General features: G+C 39.1%; 1 protein-coding gene across 2 annotated transcripts; it reads right to left on the minus strand.

The window, feature by feature from the left end:
- depdc7a (DEP domain containing 7, paralog a) lies at nt 1-11,165 on the minus strand. Of its 2 annotated transcripts, none has more exons than XM_041783595.1 (9): nt 11,061-11,165; nt 6,453-6,921; nt 4,563-4,693; nt 4,274-4,466; nt 2,798-3,018; nt 2,548-2,690; nt 2,345-2,470; nt 2,011-2,089; nt 1-1,884 (listed from the first exon to the last, which is right to left on the minus strand). In XM_041783595.1, the coding sequence occupies exons 2-9, from the start codon at nt 6,911-6,913 to the stop codon at nt 1,661-1,663; spliced, it is 1,578 nt and encodes a 525-aa protein (XP_041639529.1). In that variant the 5' UTR covers nt 6,914-6,921; nt 11,061-11,165; the 3' UTR covers nt 1-1,660. The 2 variants fall into 2 exon arrangements, with proteins under 2 accessions (XP_041639529.1, XP_041639522.1); XM_041783588.1 differs by lacking the exon at nt 11,061-11,165 and adding an exon at nt 7,054-7,567.
- Nucleotides 11,166-18,919: the final 7,754 nt, after the last annotated feature.

The raw sequence follows: 18,919 nt of genomic DNA on the forward strand, positions 1-18,919 counted from the left end.
GATACTAAAAATTTCCAAAGCACTGAACATCCCCTGGAGTTCAGTTAAATCCATCATCAAGCTAAAGAAGAAATAAGTCGCATGTGTAAATGTGCCTCGATCAGGCCGTCCACACAAACTGAGTGACCGTGCAAAAAGGAGACTAGTGAGAGAGCACCAAGATGCCTATGACTACTCTGAAGGAGTTACAAGCTTCAGCAGCTGAGAGACTGCACACCACAACTGGTGCCCAGGTTCTTCACCAGTCAAAGCTTTATGGGAGAGTGGCAAGGAGAACGACACTGCTGAGGGAAACTCATTAAATCTTGAGTAGAGTTCATCAAAAGGCATGTGGGAGACTCCATGGTTAAGTGGAAGAACGTTCTTTGCTCTGATGAGATCCAAACGGTGCTTTTTCAACATCAGACAGGACGCTATGTTTGGCGGACACCAAATACTCCACATCATCACAAACACACCATCCCCACTGTGAAGCCTGGTGGTGGCAGCACTATGCTGCAGGGATGCTTTTTAAAGCCCTGGAAGGCTTGTAAAGGTAGAGGGTAAAATGAATGTGGCAAAATATAGGAAAATCTTGCAGTTGCAGAGTCCAAAACTACTGTGTAATGTAAAGACTTACAGACTGTAAAAACAGTTTGTAGGTTAGCTTACACCTCAGCAGCACTAACGGATGTCTTAAGTTTATTAAAGTATCCTTTTTCCAAAGATAGACCTGTGTAATGTCAATGAGAGGGTTGATAAGAAGAATAATGTAACTCTTTGAATGTCTTAAACTTTAATGTTCTTGGTATTCTGGGGATTCATTACTTGACATACCAGATGCCATTTGCTTTTTTTTGAAATCACATTATACATTTAAATCAGAGATGAAAACATAAAGAACAACTGGGCAACTCTGTTTGAAGACTTGACAAGACACAAACAAGATGTGTGTGGTTTAAAATTAGTCTGGGAATGTTTTCATCACCAGGAAATGTGGGAATGATTTCCTGAGAGGATTAGAAGAAGCATATACATTTAAAAACAGGAGCCCGAAGGTGCCACTAAAACGTGGTTACGATTTCCAGTCCCCCCCAAAAAAAAGAAAAATACAAACATCTGTTTTGCTGATTTGTTGCAACGAACACAAAAACCCAGAGGGCTGGCTCTGATGAATGCATCATACTGTTTATAATAGCACATCAGACTTTCAAATGTCCAGGTTGAAATATCCGGTTGAAGGTTCCTCAGACATAGCTCCACTGTGCATCACTCTGTACATGGAAACCACATGAAGATTTTTTTAAAGCGAACATTGTTCCTATTGCACAAACACAAAGAATACAGCCACGGAAAAGCTGCATGCAGACACAGAAAACCATCAAGATGCAAAGCAATGTGATAAGAATGCATTGTCCATTTCTATCAGTCATGGAAAGTAACAGTCTTAAATTCAAGAATATATCATTCTAGTGTCCTGCACCTAAGAAAATATCTAAGACAAATAATTAAAAGTCTCTACTATTCACATTCACATTCCAGTTCAGAGGTCTAAACTATTTACACCATGGTGAATCAATTCTACTTAAAATAAAGCACAACATTCACATCACATTACCTTCGTTTCCCTACTTTAAATCATTTAACATCATGATACATGACACAACAAATGAAATAAATATCAGTGTAACAACATGTTGATACTAGACAATCTATTTCCAAAGTACTGAACAAAAATCTCCGGGTGGCCTTTATAAAACTGTCCTAGTAGCCTCCTCTTCTCCCTAGCAGAGAGTTTAGGGTTCTCGTGGATGGTCTGGAGTAGAGACCAAAGCTCCTCTTTAGTGGTTTTCTTTGCATTTTCTGCAAAGGCTTTCACACTCAGTCTTGTGCAGTACGTCAGTCCTGCAGAGAAGACACAGAGACAGGAATTAGCGAAGGAAGAGCTTGTCTTTTTATGTTAGTGTTTGTAAGTGGCACAGAAACTCTTAAAAGAAAATGACCTGATGGATACAAGGAATGAATGCATACCTGCTACTGTGTCTGGATCCTTTCCTTTCACAATATTCATTATTCTGTCGCTGACCATCTTGTGCAATGAAACAGGAATCTGGTTTAGGAAGAGCAAAAAACAAGAGGGCTATGTTAACAAAATCCACTATTTTTTACATCTTTTTGGCTTTTATCCTACATAGTCACATTCAAATATAACTTCTTTTTTAAGTAAAATGTGGTGTAAGTGTTGCAGTCCTGCCTCTAAAAAGCTCTTGTAAATAGTATTTTATCAACCAAATGACTAACAGATGTTGATTATGACATCTCTAATCCAGAACTGGGCACACTCAGACAAACTGGGTAAGCTTACTTTGAAGAGATCACAGTGGTTGTCCATCATAAATAAGACCATGAAGTCCACCTTTCCTTTGGAGAGTCGACTGCTGTAGACAATGGCACTTGAGAAAGACCTCTTCACTGCCATCCTGTTCTCGATCTGAGTGAAGGGTTATTAAGAGTTAACTAATATCTAAAGAACAAGTGCAGATTAATGCAGGGTGCACACATGCTCACCTCTTTGTGCAGTTTGACCTCCTGTGGTTTGGCTGCGACAGCCATGAATCTCAGGAGTCTGCGCAGCTCCTCCCTGCTGCGAGAGTCCTGCAGCTTCAGGCTCAGCTGCAAGGCCTCCAGAGCCTGCTCCTGTTTGCCATTAACTGATACAGACAACATAAAAAAGAGAATCAGGCTTTATTCATTTCAATTTAAGTCTGAATGAGCCTCCTTAGAACAGCTAAAGAGATCTGAAATGTCCTCTCCTTACCGAGAAGCTCTGAGATGCCTGAGTGGATGTCGAACACTTGATTGCTGAGCAGGGGAGGCTGCTGGATAAGTCCATAATGCTGAGCCAGCACCTCGTAAAGCAGTCTTTTACATTGCAACAGATCCTCAGCACAACCAGCCAGACCTCGACTGACTTCCACCACCAGCTCATCAGGGAGAAACTCCAGGCAGTCCACAGCACCTGACATCCACTCATCAGCCCTAATGATTTTAAAACACAGGCAAAAGATTCATCAAAATGGTGCAACAGAGCGATATGCATCAGATAAGATGAGCCTGTAACCTGTAACCTTTAGCAGTTTAGACCATTTTCAAGGTTGAGTCTTGAAATTCAAATTTTAAAAAACGAATTAACAGGAGAAAGTGCAGAAAAGTGTTGCATTCACTTAGGAAAATACAAGCAAAAATTTAAAAAAGCTTTGTTTTCTGATACAATGCCTTAACAATTGCAATAATTCAGAAAAAAATCAGAATTTCATTTTAATTTTCATCTCCTAGGGGCTTATCATCGACCTTGGAGAAAGGTCATTATTGTAATGCAGGGAATAATTTTTTTTCATGACAAAAGAATTGTAGGGGCCTTAACATGCCCCAAAACTCATCAAACTTGGCACAAAATTCAGCCCCAGTGGAAGCTTTATTTTAGTGGTTTCATGCAATTAAAAATTGAATTTTAAGCCAGGAGTTTACTCCTCTCACAATGTTGAACATATCAAGCTCAGATTTTAACAGAAATGCCTAAATAATGTCATAATTAATGCTGAAAAGTTTCATTGAAAGATAACTTGGATGAAGTTGGCAAACATTTCAATGTCTCGAGATGCCTGGAAGTTGTAGGAACTTTCATATACATCATTCAGAATGTATATACTGCCAACAATAGTAGGTGTCAACAGTAGGTGGCCATACTGCCACCTACTGTTGACAGCCAGTACAACGTCATGTACAATGTGTAAATGTGCCAGTTGTTTCAGACATTCAGTGATTGTCCTGCAACAATCAATGCGCCTAGGATTGCAAAGGCCTGCTCATCACCTCTTGCAGCTTTAATTATTCCTGCAGTTTGTAAGATAACTATCTTGTTCATTCATAAAACAGAGAAGGGTTTATTTTTTTTTAAGTGACTGCATTAGGCCTCTGTAAGAAAACATTAGAAAGACCATTAAGATTTATCTTCACTGTTGCAAAACTTCTTTTCCAGTACAATTTTAATAACTTTCTAGACACACAATTACATGAGTAATGACAAACATAATAATTTGTAGGCTAGTTATAATGGAAATGTTATAAAGCTTTATCTAAATGTATTGAGCCTTTTTTTTAACTATGCTGTACTGAATTGACAGTAATGACTTTTAGTTTTTTAATTAAAACATAATCTTGTTATTTATCAAATATAGGGCTTTAAAGCAGCCAATAAAGACCAAAAAAAATGGATCTGAATCAGAGTTCTTACTGTGCTTCACTGAAGGCCTTGAGGACTTCTCTGTCCAGATAGCTCGACGTATACAACAGGTCTGGGTCACTGTCCATGCCGTGCAGAGGAGGCCGTGATGCATGTTTACCCTCTAACAGGTTCTCCAGCAGGGGGAGCTCTATCAGCTGCAGTAGCCTGAAGACGGCCTGCTGGTGCCACACCTCATCTACAACTGTGAAAACACAGAACCACAAGTGTCATGGGTGTAGGCACATAATTCAATATATTGCATGAAAGCATAGATCCGGTTTTACGTCAATGGACTCACGCTCTTGTGAGAGGCCGAGGTTGATCATCTGAGGGGTGATGGTCGAGCTCAGGTTGAGATTTCCGAGCACGTCCTCCACTGATTTGTCTGTTTTGACAGGGGAGTGGGTGGAGTAGCTCAGCACCTCTTGTCTGAAGAGTGACATAATGACAGCAATAAGTGGAAGTGATTGAGAGCAAAAAAGGCTTGTTAAAGGGACAAATGTGGCATCAGACAACAAATGTTTTCTTGTAGCTGTTATTCAGTCACAGGTAGGGGCTGTCTATGTTCATCTTTTATGTTACATGGACAAAATAATTGGCCAATTTCTAAAATTGAACTATTTCTGATGAACAGTAAGAAGATCATTTAAATCTTCTCTTTCATGCTCATTAACTGTAGTCCCAGGAAGACTTGACTTGGCCCAGGCTGCAAATTACAAAAGCCTTTTTTAAACTATAAAGAGTGCATGTTTGCTCTGTGTCTTTCATCTCTCATTAAGGACATCAAACCTACTTTGTGCTCTGGTCTGAAGTCATCACTCTCATAAAAACACAGTGTTAAGTATATGTGGTAGCTCTACATGGTTAACAAAGCATCATGTCTGTCTCTGCTGACAACTCCCAGCCTCCCTAAATTTAATTTTATGCCTTCAAAGTGAAGCAGAATCACCTGTGTTTAAGAGACAGGATGACGTTGTCAGACATTTGAGCTAGATACAAATTTTGTAACAAGTATGTACTTGGGCTTGTAGCCAGTTTGACGAGTTTAGAAAAAAAAGCTGTATACTAAACCCTACACTATAATACTATTCATACTAAGTGTACCATCATATTGGGCATATCAGGTGGTCTGACTTCATAGTATGCACTTATGTGTATGCAAAAATACTGGATTGGCCAGAATATGTAGGTATGACACTAGAGCTCACTTGCTATGCGAAAGTACTGCACTATTTCCTGTGGCTCTTACCTGAGGTGTCCCTCAGGGCTCAGTTTTAGCTACTCTTCAATTTTCCCTACACATGCTGTCACAGATGCAGTTACAGATGGGAACTCTAACTCAGTGGATAACTTCACTCATAGTGCAAATGTGTCTCACATCAAAAACACAATCCACCAGAAATATAGCCAAAACCATCCCAGCAGGGATCACTGTACAGCAGGCAACATCCAAACACATTTAAACACTCTGCCCATGAGCATAAACTCTGCCCACACAACCTCCCAGATTTGAAATCACAGTGAGCAGAGCTTAGAACAGTTAACTCTTTACAGAGTTGAACTAACACTGGTGCATCAACGCTGTCAAATAACTCCAGCAATGAAGACCATTTCACCCAGATTTGAGTTAGAATTATAATTTGGGAGTTAAATCAACTCTGACATGTTTAACCCTGAGATATCAACATACCAGTTGATGCTGTTTTGGGATGTAATGTGAAATCATTCTCTCTCTGTGCAACTGTCTAGTCAACAGAGGTGGAAAAAGTACAAGAGTTTTGTTCTCAAGTAAAACTTTCTTAAGTGCAAGTAAAAGTACTGACTTCAAAAGGTACTCAAAAAAGTACTCAGTTACAGTAATTTGAGTGACATGATTAGTTATTTTTTACCCCTGGTTGTTACATGTATATATTCTGTGACAGAAACATGAACTTGGGTCTGTCTCTTCCATTTTTCTTTTAGCGTCAGCTCTTGACTCTGACATTTAAATTTGTGCTTATTCTCTTGAATAATGAGGAAGTTCCTGTAAATTAAAACCATGTACACATGACGGCACGATGGAACTTCAAGAGTCTCAGGTCATGCCTCACTAGTTATCACAGGCACTGGATTTGGGATTAACTCTGAAAGAAGGAGAACAAAGCAAATCAAAAATGAGATCTGAAGATGTTATGACATCAGTCTGTACCTTTCATGTGATGGGCTGTAGTTATTCTTGTTCCTGTTCATGCTCGGGGAGTCATAGCCGCTCTCGATGGTGCTGGTGGAATGAGAGTTGGTGTTCGCTAGTGACGAAGAGGAGCTGGTTGTCGGGTTCAGGAACCTGTACAAACTGAAACTACTGTCCTCAAATGTGGCTCTCTTCTTCTCCTTCTCCCTCCCAAACACTTTAACCCCCACTGGCTCAAACACCCTTGAGTCCATCAGAGCCTGACAAAGACGGACAGCCTTGTAGCGTGGCACCACATCTTCGCCAAAGAATCGGTTCAAGGTGATGTGAGCCAACACTACGTCCACGGCCTCGGAGCCCAGGAAGCAGTCATGGTAGGACTTCAGGTTGTGGCGTCGACGCTTGACCTCGACGTGAGTGTGGAGGTTAGAGATGATACTGCCCCAGATGTAGGTGGCCCGGAAAGGCTTCCCAGCCATGCCTGGTTCTAACAAAGAAGAAGAGAAATAATCAGAGGGAAAAAATCAGAGGAAGGTCTGAGGAAGAGGTAGTTAACTCTTGAATCAGCATGGAAAGGCATGGTTGGCATGGTTACATTAAGCCACAATCTTCAACCTACCTGAAGTTCCTTATATTCTTTCAAGATAAAAGGAGGTCTTTATTCAGACAAGAAGTCATAACCCTTAATTTAAGATGGTAAAAATCCAAAATGGAAAAAAAAACGTTTCAATAAATTTAAAATAGAGGAATTTCAAAACACAATAGGGGAGATTAATTTGAAATAACCATGTAAAATATGAGATACATTGCAGTAAACAATTTGAATCTTATGACAGCCCTAATTAGTATTAAACTACTCAGTATTTGAACCTAGTGCCTTGTCTTAATGTAGCTCATCTGTGCCTGTTTGATTCTGTTTGATTGCATTTTGTGGTTTTAAATTGGTCACCTGCTTAAATGTGTAACTTTCCATATGGCATAAATTTGAAAGCAAGACAAAGACAGATGTTTGCCTTTGCATGCAAAAGTTGATAATATTCTCTATTCTTTAAATAGCCCTATGGCCTTGGGGTCTGGGATAAGGTGATGGACGTTTGGTGGACACATCCACCTCTTACTCTGCCCTAAAGGTGTGGACTTTGTTATTATTTCAACAAATTATTTTCCCATGCTCCTGGTGATTTACAAGGACATCCAGAGCCTGACTGTGGTTGTTCAATCCTCCTTCCTGCCTGATGGTGCCCTCAGGTGGCTTCATCACCACATCTGCGCCTTACTTCAGCCTCATTTTTTGGCCTAAACATGCCTTAAAGTTCTGTACAGTGCGGTGTGATCACAAACAACAGCATATTCACTCTGGCTTAGCTGTTATTTCCTCTGCCAGCCTCTCTGTACATTTTCTGCAGGGAGTTAGGTGATGTGAAGGCCCAGCAGGGAATATTCAGAAAAACTGGCTGCAGAGAAGAAGCTTGTGATGTTCATATTCTGACCAGACTGCATGCACAAGACCAGTGTGGTCCCAACTCACATAATACAATGGCTTCATGTTTTTGACTGTGTTTTACTTCAGGAAACACTGTTATAAAGACAAACATTGGCATTAAACCGACATATAGTGGTCTCTCTTTTTGTCCTCCTCTTCTGCATTGTTCTTTTGTGTCATGTCTGCCTCCTTTTCCACCTGAGAAGTGGTAGGATTGGCGATCTCCTGTCATTTGGTAGGTGATTACCTCAGTTTCTTCTATTCTCTCAGCATTTTATTTGAAATTTCAAGGATTTGTGCAGTGTGTCCTTACAAAACATGCAATCCCTACTTTGTTGAGGTTCGTTCTACATAATTTGAGTTCAAGTTATTCTGTGTGGGTGTTACAGAACATGTTCCCAGTGAATGTACTGTATCTCATCAGGGAAGTAGCCCAACCCAAATCCTCATTGGATGCATGCTGCAGTACAACATGTGCTAAAGCTTCATTTAAATTCACTCATCAGCTGATTAAACCTGAGCTCTAAACTGCAACCAGAAAGTAAAGGTTAAAGACAAAGACCAAACATTCATTTGTCAGATTGTCTTACCACAAGAGACAAACAGTACAATCTGTCTGCGCGACTTATTCACACACGGATACAGAGACAATGGTTTTTATTGTGAGCCTCCACCCACTAGAGATACCATGATACCCCTGCTGTATTTTCCACTTGATGGGATGTTTTGCAACTCAATACAGAATATTCTTCGACAATCCAAATCATTATGTAATTTCTCAGCATCTGTCTTTGTTTGGACTTCTTAAATGGAAAATTATTAGTGTCAAGCAACACAAGCCAGAACAGTGAAAGACAGCCAAGCTGATGAGATGTTAGCTCTGCTTTCATCTCACACCAGGAAACCTATAAAGACTGTTGAGCAAATGCGAGGGCAGGTTCTGAGAGACCTAAGGCTATAAATCAGCTGCTGTCAGCAGCCAGCCAGGCTCATGTTATGATAACACAACAAGACAAATACTATTACTGACCCATCTGTGAAACCTGACAGCAAAAACACTTAGAGAAGGCACCACAGAGAGCAGATGTTCACCCACTCCTTAAAAAACACAAACCAGCTTGTAGAGTAAGAGGAAGGTGAGCAGAGGATTTATCAGTGATCTACTGATTAATGAGATCCATCCATATCAAACTGTGTCTCCCTCTGGGGGGGAGGAAACTTGCCTGGACTGGGAATTTGCATGACAGGGAAGAACAACTGGTGCTGCAGATGGACAAGAAAAAAACACATATAGCCAGTTTGAAAGTATGATAGGAATCACAGTGGGCAAGTATGCTTCTTTTTGCTTAAAGCTCCTGTGAGGAATTTTTGGTTTGCATTGATTTTGGCGCGCTCTTTGGCCAAAGATTCATGCCTTATCTGTTACTGATGCCATGCTTGTTAACGAGTGTTTAGGAGAGAACAATGTCACCTTTGAATGTTTAAAAGTGTAGCTCTCTATGAGTTATGGTTCAGAAAAATGTGAACAAAACATGTTTCTGTAGCTGCAGAAAAAGCTGACACCTTACCCCTTGCAGTATTTAAGTATTAAATGATCTGCCTAGTACATGATAGTCTGGATTGATTCCCTAGGTGATAAAAAGGCATCAGTAATATTTTCAATCTGATTCATAAGCAGCTAAAACTTCTTAAAGGAGCTTTACAGACTCACAAGTCTGAAAAAAAGATCTTTGATGTGGACATGAGATGAAGTCCATGTGCCACAAATGAACATTTGTTCCTTATATACCCTAGAAATTTGCAGAATCACAGACTTTTTGTTTAAGATAATTAGTCTGAATGTAATCCTAGTTTAGGAGTTAATACGGACCATCTGGAGAATCCCATCAGGGGTCTCCGGATTACCAGTCACACAATAAATCCGGATCTGATCAATATCCATTTATGCCTGTTAAAAAGGAAAAAAGGATTGGGGGTCAGGTGAGGGTCGCAACAATCCTGGGAACCCGGCTGTGCTCTGTCACCTCTCGTTGCTGCCGCCAGGCTGAGATTTAAGCTTCGTTTGTATAGCCGACGCCAGACTTCTTTTCCGGTGACTTTGGTCCTTGTTTTTTTTTAAACGATTCCCATCAGAGAGACTGCAGGACGATGCAAGCGAGACTCTGACCTGCGTTACAGCCAATGACAACAGTAGGGCGCGTGTTTGCACACAGAGGAGGTAAATAATCGCAGAGGGAGCAGCGCAGACAACACATGGGGATCCTCCTCCTGTGGTTGACATCACTGTCTACAACCTGAGCTGTATTATCACTGCAGCACCACAGAAAAATACATGTAGACTGCTCTAAGATTGAATAAAGCTGAACCAAGCACTTGCCTAAGAATTACAGGCAATTAGGCTATTGTATTGTTGCCCTGTAGGAGAAGCAACAGGTGTTGATTGCCTATGGCAGATACCTTCATTCCTCCAACATGCTGGGGCAAGGGATTAACCGATCGAGCCTCAGGACACAGTATGAAAACGAGTATCATTATTGGCCCACATGGATTTGAACCCTCACATCCTGTTTGATGTATATGCTTGTAAACGGAATTACCCTGCTCTACCTGTGTTTTACATACAAACAGCTAGACTGCTGAGTCTGCAACAAGATTAATAATGTTATTAACAGATACACAGAATTATTCAATTTTATATAGCCTTAAATCACATTAACCACATGCTTTCTTTTTGGCACAAAGGCTACGCTAAATCTTCCATAAACAGCCAAATTAGGTACTATAAAGCGTAATTAAAGTGACGTAAGCACGTTAAAAACTGTGAATATCGACTAAACACGGCTTGACACCTTTCATGGAGGAAAAAGGCAATTAGCATGAAACATCAATTTTAAAAAAAGCTTTCTAATATTAAAATGGTCTCTTTCACATTGAATATCTGTTTAGAAACGAAACCCCAGTCAAATAAGTTTAAAAAAAATCGGCTAGCTAAAAGTAAAAACGTAATTTCTTGAACCTTATAGCTACTATTTCAACACAGCAGGTTAATAACCAAGTAGAAGGCAAACTCTCCAGGTCAAAACAGTTTCAAACACCACTGGAAACATTTAGTATCAACTCTATGTCATAAAAGTGTGTCTTACCTGGAGTTTGTTGTCGTTAAACTTCCTCCTGTGACTGAAGAGACAGCCATTCAGACCACGTCCCTGGTCTTCAATTCACAACGTGACGCACGCAGCTAAAAAGAGTCAAGCCCGAAACTGCCCCCTCCCACTTGCCGTACATTATTCATGTCCCAATCAGCGCTAAGCCCGGGCAGTAACGCGTTAATGAGGCTCTCACTGTGTCCCTCATGTTTATCAAAAAGACCTCTGGGTTACGTCTCCCTGCTTGTGGGGACGACTTCCTGAACAGAAACTGTAAATAAAGAATGGGAATACTAGTTTGACAACAGTGGAACAAAATAAAGGTTTTACTCCTGCATGCTGGCCAAAATATTACTCCTTAAATCACTGCAAGAAAGAAAACACAAGTCATACTTTTATCTAGGGAGTCCTTCTTTAAACATCTTATAACTCTGCAATACAAAATGTCAAAGGAAGTTTTCTCATAACCTTTCACTCTCAAAGTCACACCCTTCAAGCCTGCACTGAAGGAAAATCTGGTTGGTAGAGAGCTGCAGACTTACACAAGAAAAGGCATGAATATTAGTATAAGGGAAGAGAATAAGGAAAGGTTTGAAGGATGTTTCATAATAGAGTTTAAAAGATGATGACAGCGTCTATGTCCCAGTTTAAAAAACACAAGCGTCATACTAAAGCATGTGACAGTGGTGTGCCTCTGATGCTTCTCCTGCTTGTTTGGACTCCATCTGCACAGACACTCACTGAACTTTAAGATGAACTTTATCGCTGACAAAACAAGCCCACACACCTCAGGCTCAGCGTAAACACACCTGAGAAAGATTTCATGGATGAGGCTCTAACCTGGTGCCTCCTTTCCTCAGGTGTAATCTGACAATGGAAAAGCAGTAAGATGACACTGTACAGCCAAAGCTGGTCACTCACTGAGAGGGAGACTGAAAGGAAGACAGGTGTTATCTTTGCTAGAGACAATCATGGTGCAATGGGTGAGGCGTCCAGTGAAACAAACCAGTTTGACTACTAATTTCTTCACCTCTTTTATGCAGAAAAATGTTTTTACACAAGGTAAGAAGAATGCATGAGGGTTAAAGAGAAAATGAGGACAGTTTGACTTCCTTCTCCCACCATCTGATAAATAAAAAGTGGAAAGTTACTAAAAACTACAAAAAGACAAAACTAAAAAAAGACAAACGATACATAAACATTATGCTGCTAAGCTGCCCTTGAGCCAGTCAGGATGCGGTAAGAAGAATACAATATGGGTTACTTTATCAACCTATTTCACAGGTAATTTCACATTCAGTTTGCTCACTTTGTGCTGCAATGTACTGAAAGTACCACTTTGCCCCCTGAAAAGGGTGTTATCATATCACCAAATAAAGTTCTCAGGACTTAAATTTGCCCATAAAAGGCTCCTACACTGATGGTAGTTATTTCAAAAAGACCAGTGTCCTTGAAGTAGGCTTTCAGCACTGAGTGTTTCAGACTGAAATAGAGTCACAGCTTTTTCACACATCAGCGTTTATGTCTATTGCAGATCCAAAGGCCTTTGTAACATCCCAGGTGATAATGGGCTGGAGGAGCCTTTAGATGCATAGAAAAGAAGCTCCTGGGAAAAGAAGTCCCTTGTTTTGGTGGAAGTTTAAGTATGTGCATGTCTTCAGTAATGGGGGGAAAGTGAGACTAACAACCTAGGACCCCTGTGTAGGACATGGCCTTTATTAGGTCTGAAATTAATATAGAATTTCTGAAGGGATTTGCTTCTCTAAACTAGAGGTAGGCCTGGCAGAATAAATGAACATGTACTTTTCTATACGTCAAAAAGAGACACAGGTTCTGAACCATAAATCTTAGCCTCTTACTTTAACCCTCTTCAAGGTCCCCTGCTTTGCTGTTCTAATGATGCTATCCAGGCTTTTGTAGCCCTCACTGATTTTCCAGATAGCCTGGAACTTTGGTGACTTTCCAGGATCTTTAAAGATTGAACCCCCACCAGTAAAACAGATATTGAATGTCTCTTTTATCAATTTTAAAAAAAGTTTTTTTGATTGTTTCTGCTGTCATTTCTTATCCAGGCAAAGTTTTGTGACGGGTTGTGACAACCAGTGGCTGACTGTTATGTTGTCGCGTCATACTTCGTCAAATTGTGCATGTCTTAAAACTTAGATTATGACTGCCTCAACAGCTCATAATGGAGAGAGAGAGAGAGAGAGAGAGAGCCTGTGATGTGGCCTTCTGTGTCACTGCAGAGAGAAACTGTTTTGAACAATGGCACAAATGGAAACAACACAAAAACCAAGATTCTTTTTTTGTCACAGAATGATTATTTTTTCACTTTTTGGTCACCAAGAGATACAAGAACGAGTTTATGCAAAAAAAGCCTTAGTCATCATTCTTTACTGTGTCACACATAAAAATCTTTTAGTTTTTTCTTTTGTCTTTATAGTCCCATAACCTTTTCAAAAGAAATTAATTTAGCATTACTACAGCACACATATTATCAAAGTCCTGAAAAGTTGATGTTTAGAGGTTGACTGGGTTCTAGGTTGATGTTTTACAAGCTTTTTAAAACAATAAGTCCAGAGAAGAAAAAATGGTTAAACAGCTTAGGGCTCAGAGAGTTGAATTAACTTGACATGCCTTGAAATGACTCAAATGTCACAAAGATGTTCACATTACAAAGTTTCATTTATAGTTATTTTTCTATCTAAATTGCAATAGAGTTTTTAAGGATGTTACACAGTTACAAGTTATTTTAATATGACCATAGTAGCTTAGCTGAGTAGCATATGCACATAACAAAGCCACATAGCTAATATAGCTAAAGATAAGCTCACAAATGTAAGCTCAATGGCACGCCTACATAGCTACGTTAGCAGCAGCATTTGCTAAATGTCACATTACTAAAGCTAGCCTACATTGGCTTATGTAGGAACTGTATTACCCTAGCTAGCATAGCTGTTAGCTATAGTTTAAGCTAACAAAGCTAAAGCGAGCCACCAATTCTACATTTTACACAGATCTAGACATAATTTAATCCCTGACTAAACTTCTGACCTTTTTCTCTGTTTTGATAATGAAATGTTTCTTAGTCTTTAATGTTTGCAATCAATGTAACTGTCAGACTTTGTTTATGAATGAAGTTTAATTTAAAAAAAAAATCTAAGAACTGGAAGTACATTGTACTGGCACCTTACATTACCATTCTGAGATTTATGAAGTCTGAAATGTACAGCCTGCAGCCAGACCCCTCTCTGACTATTTGCTCTTGTTTTGATAAAGAAATGTTGTCAAGTTCTGATAAAACGAATGCTATAATATAGCTTTATTCAAGCTAATTGCTACACTGGTGGCAGGCATTGCTATAAGCTTCCAGTACAACTTAACCTGCCTGTATCTACTGCCTCGTTCTCCTGAACTAAAGCTAATTGATCCAAACTGTTTTTGGGACTGGCACATTCATTGTAGATTGGAGTTTGCAAGATAGATTTGCTTGATGACAGAACTTGCCAATCCATCTGCTTTGCAAAGTTACAAACCAGAAGAGTACCTGTATTTTTCTTCTAGCCTGTGACATTTTCTACAGGTGTGAATACACATCTGCACTAATAAATTAAACGTGGCTCTGTATTAATAACTTTTTCTGTCTATTTTGACCTAGAGATGCAGATGACTTGGAGTAATGGTAAGCAAACCTTCTAATCTTAAGATTCTTGGTACGTGAGATGCATGTATCATTCATGCTGCCAGCCTGAGAGCCTTGACCTACTAACATGCACACTGAAATGAACATCAAGTCGTCATGCAACCATTATTTGGCTTCTATGCGCCCAGTCTGGAAATGCCATAGAAAGTGTATCTTATCTAAATGTCCTTGTGGGTTATTTGTGTAAAGGGGTGTAGTTATAGCAACATTAAAGGGTAAATTGAGGCTGTGGTGGAAGGGCCCAATGTGATTTGATATCAGTGGACTCAGGAGAATCAGAGAATTCCTGGAGAAGCCCCTGGCTCTCCAGCAAAACTTTAAATAATGTTTTTTTCTGTTCTGTCTCTTGAGGCCAAACCTTAAGTATTTGACTTAGTGGTAAAAATGCTAACACTACATTGTAACATTGCGGTTGGAGTTTGGCTGGAGATCTGTGGTCAATTTTTGATCTTTTTTGCAGTTTTTAAAGCATCATAAAGTCAGTAAGTAAAATGTATTTGTATAACACTTTTAACAGACAATAGTCACACAGCCACAAAGGGCTTTGTACAGCCATAATATACTGGGTAAAAGTATAAATGCCCCTACAAGTGGTTATTAACCCATTATGGGGCAGAGAACAATATTGGTCACTTATTGGTCACTTAACAATAATTTTCTAGAGTTTAAATTCTACATTTCCAAGTATTTCAGTGACTGTTGTGAACTATAATTTACCAGGATAACTTCAAACATGTTAAAGAAGAATTATGTTACAATCCTTCAATAAAGCTACTAATCAGTAAGGAATCTAAAGCTTGAATTTTGATACCAGTAAAGAATAAAGCCCAGTTCTCCATTTTTCCCCTTTTAAATAAATGACATCATACGACTCATGCCTTTTACCTTGTGTGCCTTCCCTGACAAAGCCTTCTCTCTTTACTCGTCACTGAAAAATCATTGAAAAGTAACTCTCAGTGTCATATCACCACAACGAGGTATGTGACTCATTAACATTATCTCAGTCAGATGAAATGTTTATGATACATATTTGAGAAATTAATTCTTATAGTCTTTAGATACTTGTTTGTGGCCTCAACAGGGTGCATGTGTGTACAAACTCACGTTTACAGCTGCCATGTGCATAATTCATTTTGATATTTATACAGCCACCATGTCCAAACACAGGAAATCCATTCCTTAGCTGAAGGTAGCTCGTGCCTTTAGGTTCAGGGCCAAACTGGTTCTGCCACTCTAATGATGAGGGTTTCGACTTGATGTGTTACTTCTATTTAGTAAACCTGTAACACAGCTGACTCTAAAGCTGTGAAAAAGGCTTTACAACAACAACAATAGAAAGAGAGAGAGAGAGTAAGGGACAGAGAAAGCACTTTGGTTAATACAATCAGAAACTCTAGTCCACAAGGTCAAAGCAATGTTTACTCTCCTCTTTCTCCTCACATGCCCTGAAGGCCCTGCATACTTCCTTTTCTTTCCTCCTTCATACTTATCGGTCATGCGATGTTAGTCACATAGTTATTTGCTTTCAATTACCATGATGATGGCAAATATCCGAAGGGATTATTTTCCCAGGAGGTGACATCATTAATAAAAAAATATATACTATTCCAGTTTGTTGATCTAATGTGACCTGGAAAACACTGAAGACAGTGCTGTGATATTATTGTTACTGTTGGACTGTACATTAAGGTCCTTCTCTAAAACTGGGACACTCATCCTAAAGGGAGAATTTATGAGTAAGATAACTCACCTATGCCAGAAATATGATCTCAAAACCACCTTAACATCTAGTAAAATTATATAAAATAAATAGTTTTGGTTCCAAATATATTGGAGTACCAAATACCTCATTTTCAGAGAGTAAACTGCTGTGATTGATGTCATATCTAACATTATTTTATTGCTGATAATGCCTAGTCATGCCAGAATGTGCCTAAGTACAACTCTCAAGCAACCTGAACCCATTTATGTGACTTGTACATTTGCTGTTGTTCATTACTAAAGAAACACTGTTATGTTAACGTACTACGTTTGACTGACTGCTCTAGGTTCTACTTGGACAAAAGAATTAGACACTGAGTGTAAGATTAAGATACATGACATTATTCAAGAACTTCCACCTTAAATGTATACAGTAGTACGAACAACATGCCCATTTAGCTATTATTATCATTTCAAAATAAAATATTTGTTAAGTTGCTTTTGATACTTGCAGTGCACTTTTTTTTAACGTTTCTGTGATAAACTTTTGATTTTGGTGCCCCCGTGGTCAAAGTGGTACATCTCTCTCATCACCAATCTTGTTCTGTGGGTTGTTGCACAAAGTGAGTTGAGTCTTAATTTGTGGTGTAAAGTCTACTCTAAGCCCTGCATTGAAACTAAATTTTAACCCTTTGGTATCACTTCAGGTACCAAACTTTAAGGCTAATAAGGACAAAAATGTCCACTTCCAAAGACATTCATTAAAATGTACTTTTTTGGGTTATCTCTTTCAATCCAATTTTTTTTTCTGCTCAAATATTTTAACAATTTTAGAATTAAAACCCTTTAAATGCTAGTTTGATTACATGATGTAACCTACTGATGTTAAACACAGAAACAGTGTTATCTTCTATATCATAAGTAAAGGGGTGCTGTTTTTTTTTTTTTATCTAAGTCATGGATTTGTGAACGATTGGCAGCAAAATTGATTTTGATTGATTATTCTGTAAGCAGTTTTATTCATATGTACCACCTTAATAAGCCTTCAGATTTCCCCTTTAATTCCATAAACAGATTTTTCTATTCTCAAAGCCACAATGACATTCTGCAATGTCATGATTCATTCCTGGAGAAAAATAGAGAAATGATTCATTTTACTGTTTTGTCCTTAATGAACTCAAGGTGTCATGAATTTAAAATGAAAGAAAAAAATATCCAACAAAGTTGGTAAAATGTGAATACACAATATAATTAAAAGAATATAAATACTTTTTTTAATGGTAAATTGGTGTCCTTAATGATCTTAAATGATAAAACATACCTTATATGGAGTGGTGTAAATCACATCAACACGACTGTGGAGTAGTGGAAATGTGTTCTGTAAAAAAAAAAAAAAAAAAAAAAAAAAGGGTAGCGGGAGAATGTTACCTGCTTGACTGCACTGTGCCAGTTTTGAAGTTTGGTGTAGTGGTACAGGGCTGTTTTTCAGGGTTTGGGCTAGGCTCCTTATTTCCAATGATGGTCAATCTTATTGCTTCAGCATACCAAGATGTTTTTGACAATGCTATGCTTCCAACTTTTGTGGTAATAGTTTGGTGAAGACTCTTCTCTATTCCAACATGACTGTGCCCCAGTGCACAAAGCAAGGACTAAAAAGACATGGTTTGATTATCGATGTGGAAGACCTTATCTGGCCCACACAGAGCCCTAACCTCAACCCCATCGAGCATCTTTGGGAAAAATTAGAAGGGAGATTGCCAGCCAGGCCTTCTCATCTAACATCAGTATCTGACCTCATGCATGCTATACAGAATGACTGGGCACAAATTCCCACAGAAACACTCTAAAGTCTTGCAGAAGGCTTTCCAAGAAGCGTGGAGGCTGTTATAGTTGCAAAGGGGGCCACCTTCATATCAAAGTACATGTATTTAAATACAGTGGCATTACAGTCCCTGCAGGTGTAGTGGTAAGGTGTCCGAACACTTTTTTCCATTGCCAGTTACACACACATAGTGTATGAGTGTGTAACAAATAAGTGGATCACCTGGGGATCAGACTCCATCCTCAAGGCTCGTACATATCTCAGAAGTTATAAACAGTAACAGTTTGTACTTCTGTTTGTTTGGATCACATGCCAGAGTGTTAAGTAACTGGTTCATGATTGTTTTTAAAGCTTCTGCGAGTGTTTTTGCTGCTTATGAAATGGACAGACATTTATAATGAAGCCTCTTTATGAGCATCAAAGGCATATGACACAACCAGTGACAAGACAGATCATTTATATAAAGCAATTTTTAATGCCTGTAAATGCTGCCTAGGGGTAGGTGTCAGACAAGATGAGTTGTAGCAGAAACTTCCAATTTTAACATTCAAACAGCAGAGATTCTCGATAAGTGAGACTTTCAACAACAAAAATTAATACAAGGGGCCCTGCTTATCTATAAGTGGAGCC

This window comes from Cheilinus undulatus, linkage group 1, assembly GCF_018320785.1.
Source record: "Cheilinus undulatus linkage group 1, ASM1832078v1, whole genome shotgun sequence".
NCBI lineage: Eukaryota > Metazoa > Chordata > Actinopteri > Labriformes > Labridae > Cheilinus > Cheilinus undulatus.